Here is a 12802-nt window from a genome sequence, read left to right as displayed (position 1 = left end):
TACTGCTGGACCCGGAGCCGCCATGTATGGATGGACCGCCGCTATCTAGATCTCAGGGATGGAAGGTCACACCCACACGAGCGCTGCCGACGACCCTGGAGCCGCCCGCCCGCTGATAGCCCCACAGCCCGGCCGCTCACCTCATCACCACTCGCTTCCCCTTCACGTCCACCTTGTCCAGGGTCAGCTTGTTAGACAGAGACATGATCGCGGCCGGTCCGAGTCAGCTCGCAAATGGCAACAGGACTAGCACGGCGCAGGTCACCTTTACACTGCGGAGGCTCCGCCTCTAAACAGCTTTCATTGGTTCAAAGTGGAGGACGGGCAGACTTCGAGCTCCGCCATTGGAAGAGTTGGTTGTCAGATGTCAAAGTAGACACGCCCACTGAGCCCCGCTAGAGGGGCGGGGTCGAGGAGACTGACAGAGCGTTGACTCAATGCGGAGAGCGGGGTCGCCATGAGCCGATCACGTCTGTCACGTCCTAGAACCGCACAGGAGCAGCTCGATACAAGGTTTGGTGATGTGAGTGGAAAGGAAAGCTCAGCCGCAGACATCAGGAAGCGCACAGTCATTGCATACATTTATACATGATGCAGGGCCGTTTCTAGGGAATTTTACCAACAGGGCGAACATTAAAAAAAGCGCCCCCCCCTCCTACCACTTCAACCCCCTTAATGACCAGGCCACTTTTTACACTTCTGCACTACACTACTTTCACCGTTTATTGCTCGGTCATGCAACTTACCACCCAAATGAATTTTACCTCCTTTTCTTCTCACTAATAGAGCTTTCATTTGGTGGTATTTCATTGCTGCTGACATTTTAACTTTTTTTGTTATTAATCGAAATTTAACGATTTTTTTACAAAAAAATGACATTTTTCACTTTCAGTTGTAAAATTTTGCAAAAAAACTACATCCATATATACATTTTTCGCTAAATTTATTGTTCTACATGTCTTTGATAAAAAAAAATGTTTGGGTAAAAAAAAAAATGGTTTGGGTAAAAGTTAAAGCATTTACAAACTATAGTACACAAAATTAGGCCCTAGTAAGACCCTCGGGATTTAACCCTCAAATACACCACTGGTCAAAAGACCAAAGAAAGTCCCTATAGGGGTCTACTAATTTGGAAAATAAAAGCCAAATACTTTATTTAATTCATTTTAAAAGGGAGTTGATAGATATCCCACAAAAACCACACATTTTAAAACTATCAGGTGGCACTGCAAATTTGTGTAAAAACTTGCTTTCCTCTCATTTACTTTGAGAAAATATATGTGCAGGTAGGTGGTTGGTGACAGTTGACCACAATTGGGTATGTCCTATTGCTTGGTGTCCTGGGACCTGGGCCCAAGTTCCGGACACCAATACGTTGCTTGTCTTTGCACTGGTATCACAACGGTACCACACTAATTACACATACACAGAACTAAAGCCCTACTAATACGTGGGGTTTACACATTTGCTGCCAGCTGAGCTAAAAAAGAGCGCCTAACACTAGTCCCCACCCGACATGTTTCGCCGCGATGCGGCTTCGTCAGGGGTTCGGGGTATTAGCGTCGGCGCGCTGAACAAACAAAGGTTATATGCCCTAGGTAACGCCCCGTTTGTGTGTTACAAGAGACCCATTGGTCATAGCCGCAAAGGGGGGGGCGTGTCTCCGAGATCACGTGTGCAGTCGCCTAGCGGTGAGGTCACCGCAGGCTGTATGCGCCCGGCTGTAGCAGTGTGTGAGCAGCTGTTGAGCTATTGGTTACGGCCGTCAGGGGCGTAGCTAGTGCATGACGTGCACAGGCGCCCAGCGATTACCTCATCACCAGGCGTCCACCGAGCCAGTCATTGACGCCGTCTGATGACAGCGCACTCATCGTCATCAACTCACCACCTCCCCATAAGGGAAATGGGAGTGGTTATCTAAAAAGATACAATGCCTACACTGGATACATGTTAGAATGACTGAATGCAGGCAAATAGACGTTGTTTACTTAGATAGGGAGAAAGGAGCAAGGTGAAAAGATACACACAGCGATTTATACACTGTATATGATTCACTGGTCAGAATCATATAACTCCATTTGTCATATAGTATCTATCACTCTGTTCCATTTTACCACAGCATATATAACCTTGTCAGCTCTAGAAAGGTTTTATAGGGATAGTCTTATCACCTTATAAATATTATAAATTTATTTTATTTTTATAATTTAATCCTCTCATAGATGACAAAATTTCTTTTTTGCAGAATCTTATAATTAATATTATTTACAAAAAGGCAGAAAAGGAGAAGCCTTCATTGAGGCCAGATGGGGTTTGACTTGACAGTCTATATATCCATTTGGCCTCTTCTCTTAATAGTCTAATGTCCAGATTTCCAGATCTAGGGCCCAATTTAACTTGGAAAAGCCCCCAGAATTTCAATACATCTATCCGGCCATTATGAATATATGACACATGTCTATATAAGGAAGTGTCTTTTTTCGTGTTAATTGCACTAATGTGTCCCGAAATCCGTCTCCTCAGTTCCTGAACCGTCTTGCCAACATACAACTTGGGACATGTACAGGAAGCTACATACACCAATCCACTGCTCTTGCAGTTAAACCAGTCACAAATTTCATACTCCCTTCCATCGACTGGGTTCACGAACCTTTTAATCTTTGGTAGGAAGCTACAGAAAGAGCAACCACCACATGGATATGAACCAGTCACCTTCGATCTTAACCAATTGCTGTTTTCCTGTCCTATTTTAGGAAGGAAACTATGTACCAATTGGTCCCTTAAACTTGGACCACGTCTAAAGGTGACACTGGGATGAGGTGGGAGCACCTGACGTAGATCTGGATCATTAAGGAGAATTTTCCAATATTTCCTTAGAATGTTTGTCATCAGTCGATGATGCCCATCAAAAGTACCTATACACCGGATGGTCTTGCTGTCCTGGGAGGTCACAGAGGGGGCAGTCCTACTTGGGATAAGGGAATCTCTTGTAAGGGTCTTTGCTCGGTTAAAAGCCCTTTTAAGGACCTTTCGAGGGTATCCCCTATCGCGGAATCTATTATATAGATCATCCGCTTGGCTCTTAAACAGTTCATCCGTTGAACAATTTCTCCTGGCACGTAGATATTGTCCAAATGGTATTCCATTTTTTAATGCAGTTGGATGCCAGCTAGAGAAATGCAGGAAGCTATTTGTTGAAGTAGGTTTACGATAGATATCGGTCTGTATCTGTCCAGACTCATCTTTTTGTATCGTAAGATCTAAAAAGTTTATTTGGGTCGGATTAATTTCAAACGTAAAATGCATACCGATATCATTTGCATTAAGTAGCTCAACAAAGTCAAGGAACTGTCCCCTCTCCCCCTCCCAGAACAGCAAGACATCATCGATGAAACGGCCCCAATAGCTAATGTACTTAGTGTAGGGTAGCTATGTAATGTCATGTCATGATTTCAGAAAAAACAATATTGTGCTCCCACCACCCCAAGAAAAGGTTCGCGAACGTTGGGGCACAAGGCGTGCCCATCGCGGTCCCGTGAATTTGGTGAAAGAAAGTTCCATTACATAAAAAATAATTGTGTGTGAGAACAAACATTAATAATCGTATTACAAAATCATTATGCCTGTGAAATGACGTACTTTTCGTGTACAGAAAAGATTTAACCGCCTCAATACCTAATTTGTGCTCAATATTGGTGTATAGGGCCTCGACGTCGAGGCTTGCTAAAAACGTGGATTTTGATAATGTGACATTAGCTATTTTGGACAATACATCATTTGTGTCCTTGATATAGGAAGGTAATTCTGTCACAAAGGGCCTCAAAATGGTGTCAACATACTCACTGGCAGGTTGGGTTAATGCATCATTCCCCGAGACAATGGGTCTCCCTGGGATTGGGACCCTATTTTTGTGCACTTTAGGAAGTGCATAAAAAGTGGCGATGGTTGGATGTTTATTATATAGGAAAATAAATTCCTCCTTAGAAATTAATTGGTCATCTCGTGCCTCCTTGAGGATAACATGCAGTTTAGTGAGGTAGGTACTTGTTGGGTTGGTGTCTAAAGTTTCCTAGATTTTTTTAGTCACTTAGTAATTTTTCAACCATCAGGTCATATTCATTCCTATCTTGCACCACTATATTTCCCCCCTTGTCACTTGGCTTAATTACAATTTTGTCATCTTTTTTTAGGGATTCCAAGGCAGAGACCTCCTCACTGTTCAGATTGCTTTCCCCACCAAATTTGTGCAGTTTGATAGTCCTGATTTCATCAGTGACTAAATCCACAAATGTTTCAATATTTTTATATTGGGAAAAAGGTGGGGTCCACCTTGAACGAGGTTTCAAGTTTGTCAGGGGGGGTTCTACAGTGGTACACGTACCCTCACTTTCTGCATGCAAGCTCTCTAACGTCAGTAGGGCCTTCTGTTCCTGTTGAATTAATTTATGTGAATCCTGTGTCAGGCTTAAATGTTGTTTATGAAGTGCAAGTTTGCGTGCGAAAAGGTTAATGTCCTTTACCCAGGTGAATTTATCGCATTGAGGTACTGGTGTGAAAGTCAGGCCCCTGCTCAGGACATCAATTTGTAATTGAGATAAGGTCTTGCAGGATAAATTAATGACCTGTGTGGTTTTTGGTCTGGCACCAGATATCATATTAATGGATGTATCGGGGGGACATGACGGGTTGCCATTATGTTGTATTTCAGTCGTAGTTAAATCACTGAGTGTGGCCCTCCTTTCTGTCATTTCATCGAGAAACCCCATTTCTCCCTGTCTCTTGCTTGTGTCCCCGCCTGACCTAAAAAAAGGGGGGCAATGGGGGCAGTGGTAGATGAACTCGTGGGGAATTGGTTTCCAGATAATGATGCGGGAGGTCCACTCATTCTGGATTCCACACTCAGTGATTGCTCCATACCCGTCGTCATGGTTGTTGTCCCACTTGTCGATGATGTCTTGCTGTTCTGGGAGGGGGAGAGGGGACAGTTCCTTGACTTTGTTGAGCTACTTAATGCAAATGATATCGGTATGCATTTTACGTTTGAAATTAATCCGACCCAAATAAACTTTTTAGATCTTACGATACAAAAGATGAGTCTGGACAGATACAGACCGATATCTATCGTAAACCTACTTCAACAAATAGCTTCCTGCATTTCTCTAGCTGGCATCCAACTGCATTAAAAAATGGAATACCATTTGGACAATATCTACGTGGTGTATTTACAAACTATGGTAAAAAAATGTGAATTTCCGCTTTTTGAAGCAGCTCTGACTTTCTGAGCACCTGTCATGTTTCCTGAGGTTCTACAATGCCCAAACAGTAGAAACCCCCCACAAATGACCCCATTTCGGAAAGTAGACACCCTAAGGTATTCGCTGATGGGCATAGTGAGTTCATAGAACTTTTTATTTTTTGTCACAAGTTAGCGGAAAATGATGATTTTTTTTTTTGATTTTTTTTTTTCTTACAAAGTCTCATATTCCACTAACTTGTGACAAAAAATAAAAACTTCCAAGAACTCACTATGCCCATCACAAAATACCTTGGGGTGTCTTCTTTCCAAAATGGGGTCACTTGTGGGGTAGTTATACTGCCCTGGCATTCTAGGGGCCCATATGTGTGAGAAGAAGTTTGCAATCAAAATCTGTAAAAAATGACCGGTGAAATCCGAAAGGTGCACTTTGGAATGTGTGCCCCTTTGCCCACCTTGGCTGCAAAAAAGTGTCACACATCTGGTATCGCCGTACTCAGGAGAAGTTGGGGAATGTGTTTTGGGGTGTCATTTTACATATACCCATGCTGGGTGAGAGAAATATCTTGGCAAAAGACAACTTTTCCCATTTTTTATACAAAGTTGGCATTTGACCAAGATATTTATCTCACCCAGCATGGGTATATGTAAAATGACACCCCAAAACACATTCCCCAACTTCTCCTGAGTACGGCGATACCAGATGTGTGACACTTTTTTGCAGCCTAGATGCGCAAAGGTGCCCAAATTCCTTTTAGGAGGGCATTTTTAGACATTTGGATCCCAGACTTCTTCTCACGCTTTCGGGCCCCTAACATGCCAGGGCAGTATAAATACCCCACATGTGACCCCATTTTGGAAAGAAGACACCCCAAGGTATTCCGTGAGGGGCATGGCGAGTTCCTAGAATTTTTTATTTTTTTTGCACAAGTTAGCGGAAATTGATTTTTTTTTGTATTTTCACACAAAGTCTCCCTTTCTGCTAACTTGGGACAAAAATTTCAATCTTTCATGGACTCAATATGCCCCTCACGGAATACCTTGGGGTGTCTTCTTTCCGAAATGGGGTCACATGTGGGGTATTTATACTGCCCTGGCATTTTAGGGGCCCTAAAGCGTGAGAAGAAGTCTGGAATATAAATGTCTAAAAATTTTTACGCATTTGGATTCCGTGAGGGGTATGGTGAGTTCATGTGAGATTTTATTTTTTGACACAAGTTAGTGGAATATGAGACTTTGTAAGAAAAAACGAAAAAAAAAAAATTTCCACTAACTTGGGCCAAAAAAAATGTCTGAATGGAGCCTTACAGGGGGGGTGATCAATGACAGGGGGGTGATCAGGGAGTCTATATGGGGTGATCACCCCCCTGTCATTGATCACCCCCCTGTCATTGATCACCCCCCTGTAAGGCTCCATTCAGACGTCCGTATGATTTTTTACGGATCCACGGATACATGGATCGGATCCACAAAACGCATACGGACATCTGAATGGAGCCTTACAGGGGGGTGATCAATGACAGGGGGGTGATCAGGGAGTCTATATGGGTGATCACCCCCCTGTCATTGATCACCCCCCTGTAAGGCTCCATTCAGACGTCCGTATGTGTTTTGCGGATCCGATCCATGTATCCGTGGATCCGTAAAAATCATACGGACGTCTGAATGGAGCCTTACAGGGGGGTGATCAATGACAGGGAAGTGATCAGGAAGTCTATATGTGTGATCACCCCCTTGTCATTGATCACCCCCCTGTAAGGCTCCATTCAGACGTCCGTATGTGTTTTGCGTATCCGATCCATGTATCCGTGGATCCGTAAAAATCATACGGACGTCTGAATGGGGCCTGACAGGGGGGTGATCAATGACAGGGAAGTGATCAGGAAGTCTATATGCGTGATCACCCCCTTGTCATTGATCACCCCCCTGTAAGGCTCCATTCAAACGTCCGTATGTGTTTTGCGGATCCGATCCATGTATCCGTAAAAATCATACGGACCTCTGAATGGAGCCTTACAGGGGGGTGATCAATGACAGGGAAGTGATCAGGGAGTCTATATGGGGTGATCAGGGGTTTATAAGGGGTTAATAAGTGACAAGGGGGGGGGTGTAGTGTAGTGTAGTGGTGTTTTGTGGTACTTTACTGAGCTACCTGTGTCCTCTGGTCGATCCAAACAAAAGGGACCACCAGAGGACCAGGTAGCAGGTATATTAGATGCTGTTATCAAAACAGCGTCTAATATACCTGTTAGGGGTTAAAAAAAATCACATCTCCAGCCTGCCAGCGAACGATCGCCGCTGGCAGGCTGGAGATCCACTCGCTTACCTTCCCTTCCTGTGAGCGCGCGCGCCTGTGTGCGCGCGTTCACAGGAAATCACGGCTCTCGCGATATGACGCATATATGCGTGACTCTGCGCAGAGCTGCCACCTCCGGACCGCAGATCTGCGTTAGGCGGTCCGGAGGTGGTTAAAGGGGTTCTCTCACTTCAGTAAGTTGCATTTATCATATAGAGAAAGTTAATACAAGGCACTTACTAATATATTGTTATTATCGATATTGCTTCCTTTGCTGGCTGGATTCATTTTTCCATCACATTATACATTGCTCGTTTCCATGGTTACAGACCACCCTACAATCCAGCAGTGGTGGTCATGCTTGCACACTATAGGAAAAAGCATCAGCCTCTTTGGTGGCCGCCAGGACCATGGGAGCACACATAGGCTAGTTCTTTATCCTATAGTGTGCAAGCACGACCACCAATGATGGATTGCAGGGTGGTCGTAACCATGGAAATTAGCAGTGTATAATGTGATGGAAAAATGAATCCAGCCAGCAAAGGAGGCAATATCGATAATAATAATACATTAGTAATTGGCTTGTATTAACTTTATCTACATGATAAATGGCACTTACTGAAGTGAGACAACCCCTTTAAGGGCTCATCCATCATACAGTGGGCACATGTCCGGTGTCTGTATATTGCGGACCGGCTGTTATTGCGGGCCACAATACAGATACGGCCATGCTGCTGCTGATGAGATGCCAGTCACAGGGTCTGTGGTCGGGGTGTAGTAGAATGGGTAGAGGTCAGGGGCGTTGCTAGGGTCGAAAAAGATCCGTGGCCCAAGCCCCAATGAATATGGCCCAATTCTCTAAGTCCACACCGCATTTTGCTGTACTTGCTATACAGCGCCCCATACCTCTTACATCCAGTGCGTCTCCTTTGATGTAGATGTTCTCTTTCCTCATCTTCTCCTTTCAGACCAGACCATCATTTTTCAGGCATTTTTCGTCTGCAGTTTGACAAAAAAAAAATCTTAGTTTACTACTTTTCCATTATCCTCCCATCCAGTGGTGTGCCTAGGGTGTTTGGCACCCGGGGCGGGTCCTTTCTCTGGCACCCCCACCAATACTTTAAAAAGATTGTACCCCCTTACAGTAGTATTGCCCTCATTGTACAACCTTCACAGTAGTTTTATCCAGATATGTGCCCTCTCATGGTATTTATGCCCATATTGTGCCCCTTCAAGGTAGTTATGCCTTCACTGGACAACCTTTACAGTTGTTATGCCCACATTGTGCCCCTTTAAAGTACTTATCCCTCCATTGTGCCCCCTTCACAGTTGTAATGACCTCTTTGTGCCTCCCTCAGTAGTTATGCCCTCTCTGTGCCCATTTCAAAGTAGTAATGCCCTATCTGTGTCTCCTTCACAGTTGTAATGCCCTCTGTGTCCCTTCAGAGTAGTTATGCCCTCACTGCCCCATACCAGTAATAATGCCCACTCAGTGCCCCATAACAATTATGCCCACCCACTTTACAAGAGTAATGCCCATGTGCCCCCTTCATAGTAGTAATGCCCATTGTGCCCCCTTCATAGTAGTAATGCCCATTGTGCCCCCTTCATAGTAGTAATGCCCATTGTGTCCCCTTATCAGTAGTAATGCCCATTGTGCCCCCTTCATAGTAATAATGTTAACTGTGCCTCCTTCACAGTAGTAATGCCCATTGTGCCCACTTCATAGTTATAATGCCCATTGTATCCCATTTATAGTAGTAATGCCCATTGTGTCTCCTTTGCTTTGTAGTAATTTTGCCCTCTGTGCCCCCTCCATGGTAGTAATACCCTCTGTGCCCCCACCATGATAGAAATGCCCTCTGTTAATAAAAATGAAAAATACACGTTACCTACTCACCTTGTCCCGTTCCTGAAGCTCACAGTCCTCTCTCCCCTACAGACACAGATCGGTCTGCAGCACTGTGTGGGTGGAGCTTATGCAGATTTTCGGGCTGCAGGCCCCACCCACATAGGCCGGTAGGGCGATCTGTGTCTGCAGACTGAATGGTGGAGCGGGGAGAAGTCTTCCTGATTCACCATTCAGTGCGGGAGAGACAGAGCGCAGGGAGCTGAGTGACAGGACAGCAGCTCCCTGTGCTCCAGCAATAAACGCTTCAATCTATATTGATGGAAGCGCTCATTGCTTCTAGGCTCTGGCACCCCCTGAGAGCCGGCACCCGGGGCAGAGCGCCCCCCCCCCCCCAGGCACGCCACTGCTCCCATCTTCTGGACAAATCATCCTACCACCCCCAATTCTGTGCCGCTTTGCTCCACAATATTATACTGTAGAAACCGATAAACCCCCTGATAATACTAGTACCACACAGAGCCCCCCATATAAAATACCCCTTCTTTGTGGCCTCAGTAGATGCCCCCATAGTGCCCACCAATAATATGCCAGTCAGAAGTGCCCCCCATAGATGCCCCCCAATCATGTGCCAGTAACAAGTGCCTCTCCATGACCCCCCATCATGTGCCAGTAACAAGTGCCTCTCCATGCCCCCAATCATGTGCCAGTAACAAGTGCCTCTCCATGCCCCCCCAATCATGTGCCAGTAACAAGTGCCTCTCCATGCCCCCCCAATCATGTGACACAAGTATTGTCCCGTATAAAAATAAAAAACAATTATACTTACCTCCATGGCAGCGATGCGACGCAGGCCTCTTCCAGCCTGTGTCCCGCACTGTACGGTTCAGGCGGGACGCACTGTACGGTTCATACCTATCTGAGGAACAAGGAAGAGAGACGCCTCTCCCTCATCTCCCCCGATCCACTCTCTGCCCTGACTCTCACTATATTCTCGGGGGGGGGGGGGGGGGTCATTGACCCATTGCCCCCCTGGATCCACCAGTGGCTGCCAGCCTGTAAACAGATGCCGACGGTGCCCCCCTCTTTTTGCTAGAGACACAGCTGAACACGGACATAACCCCTTCTCCACTCATTCAGCATGATACTCCCCCTTGCCCTGTGCTACATCTAGTTAAGCCACACCCCAAAGGGAGTGTGGTTGTGGCCGTGGCTTAACAATAAGTGTTAAGTCGCTATGTCATACTGTGGCTCCCAGTATTAATAATGCCCCCATTAGTGCCCCACAGTAATAGCATTGCCTCCATTAGTGCCCCAGTAATAGTAATGCCTCAATTAGTGCTCCCCGGAATTAATAATGCCCCCATTAGTGCCCCCCAGAATTAATAGTGCAAAACAAAACAGCCCTCGCCCTGTGCTGGGAAGCACTGCAGCAAGAAATGCTTCACTCATTAAATTTTTTTCTCATTTAAAAGAAGCCTGGTCACTATGCTAAGTGCTACTGATGCCAGAAAAGAAACTGTATGGCCTCTTACACACGAGCGTGGCGTGTGAGGGCCCGATTAGATGCGGGTGCGTTGCGGTAAAATGCACAATTTTTCTGCGCGAGTGCAAAGCGTTTTAATGCGTTTTGCACGCGCATGAGAAAAATCGCCATGTTTGGTACCCAGACCCAAACCCAGACTTCATCACTGAAGTTCAGGTTTGGGTTAGGTGTTGTGTAGATTTTATTATTGTCCCTTATAAAATGGTTATAAGGGAAAATAATAGCATTCTTAATACAGAATACAAAGTAAATTAGGGATGGAGGGGTTAAAAAAAAAAAAAGTTAACTTACCTGCTCCATAGCTGCCGGTCTCTGTTCTATCTTCAGGACCTGGCAAAAGACCTGTGGTGACGTCACTATGGTCCAATCACATGGTAAGGGACCATGTGATGTGACGTCACCACAGGTCCTTAGCCGGGAGCTCAACATTTCAGAAGAAGACAGAGATCCGCAACTACGCGCTCAAGTGGACTTGGTGAGTTAATTTTTTTTTATTTTTAACCCCTCCATCACTATTTTACTTTGCATTCTGTATTCAGAATGCTATTATTTTCCCTTATAACCATGCTATAAGGGAAAATAATACAGATCGGGTCCCCATCCTGATCATCTCCTAGCAACCATGTGTGAAAATCACACCGCATCCGCACTTGCTTGCGGATGCTTGCGATTTTCACACGGCCCCATTCACTTTTATAGGGCCTGCGTTGAAAAACGCAGAATATAGAGCATGCTGCGATTTTCACGCAACGCACAAGTGATGCGTGAAAATCACAGCTCATGTGCACAGCCCCATAGAAATTAATGGGTCTGGATTCAGTGCGCTGTCTGTGGCCAGCCGGTCGCTCCTCTTACTGGTAAGTGAAAGGTCTGTGCGGCGCATTGCTTATAGCACAGACCTGTCACTTACCAGTAGGAGGAGCGCCCGGCCGGCCACAGACAGCGCAGGTAAGTATAATGCTTCTAAAAATTGCTAAGTAACCATGGCAGTCAGGACTGCAGTAGCATCCTGGCTGCCATGGTAACCGATCGGAGCCCCAGCGATTAAACTGGGACTCCGATCGGAACTCTCCGCTGCCACCAATGACGGAGGGGGGGGGGCCGCACTGGCCACCAATGAATTTAATACTGGGGAGGGAGGGGGGGCCGCACTGGCCACCAATGAATTTAAAACTGGGGAGGGAGGGGGATCTGGCCCACTGCTGCCTGGCAGCACCTGATCTCTTACAGGGGGCTATGATACGCACAATTAACCCCTCATTGTGCGGATCACAGCCCCCTGTAAGAGATCGGGTGGTGCCAGGCAGCGGGGGGCAGTTATGTACACAGTTCTATAGTATATTCTAACTTGAAGCGTTCCCCACTATGGGAACGCCTCTGTGTTAGAATATACTGTCGGATCTGAGTTTTCACGATCTAAAATCCGATGGTATATTTTAACATAGAGGCGTTCCCATGGTGATGGGGACACTTCAAGTTAAAATATACTATCGGATTGGAGAAAACTCAGATCCGATAGTATATTAATAGGGACTCCTGACTTTACATTGAAAGTCAATGGGGGACGGATCCGTTTGCAATTGCACCATATTGTGTCAACGTCAAGCGAATCCGTCCCCATTGACTTGCATTGTAAGTCAGGACGGATCCGTTTGGCTCCGCACGGCCAGGCGGACAACAAAACGCTGCAAGCTGCGTTTTGGTGTCCACCTCCAGAGTGGAATGGAGGCGGAACAGAGCCAAACTGATGCATTCTGAATGGATCCTTATACATTCAGAATGCATTGGGGATGAACGGATCCGCTCGGGGCCGCTTGTGAGAGCCCTCAAACGGATCTCACAAGCGGAACCCCAAAC

The 12802-nt window shown here is 45.9% G+C and overlaps 1 protein-coding gene across 1 annotated transcript in view; it reads right to left on the bottom strand.

Moving 5' to 3' along the window:
- Positions 1-288, bottom strand: part of LOC122946699 (phosphoglycerate kinase 1) — a 34711-nt gene extending 34423 nt beyond the window's left edge. The window contains exon 1 of the mRNA XM_044306476.1: positions 141-288. Within this exon, the coding sequence (XP_044162411.1) occupies positions 141-205 (65 nt within the window). The 5' untranslated portion in view covers positions 206-288. The remainder of the gene's footprint in view (positions 1-140) is intronic.
- Positions 289-12802: the final 12514 nt, after the last annotated feature.

The sequence above is a fragment of the Bufo gargarizans genome, chromosome 9, assembly GCF_014858855.1.
Source record: "Bufo gargarizans isolate SCDJY-AF-19 chromosome 9, ASM1485885v1, whole genome shotgun sequence".
NCBI lineage: Eukaryota > Metazoa > Chordata > Amphibia > Anura > Bufonidae > Bufo > Bufo gargarizans.
This window is presented reverse-complemented; position numbering and strand designations above follow the sequence as displayed.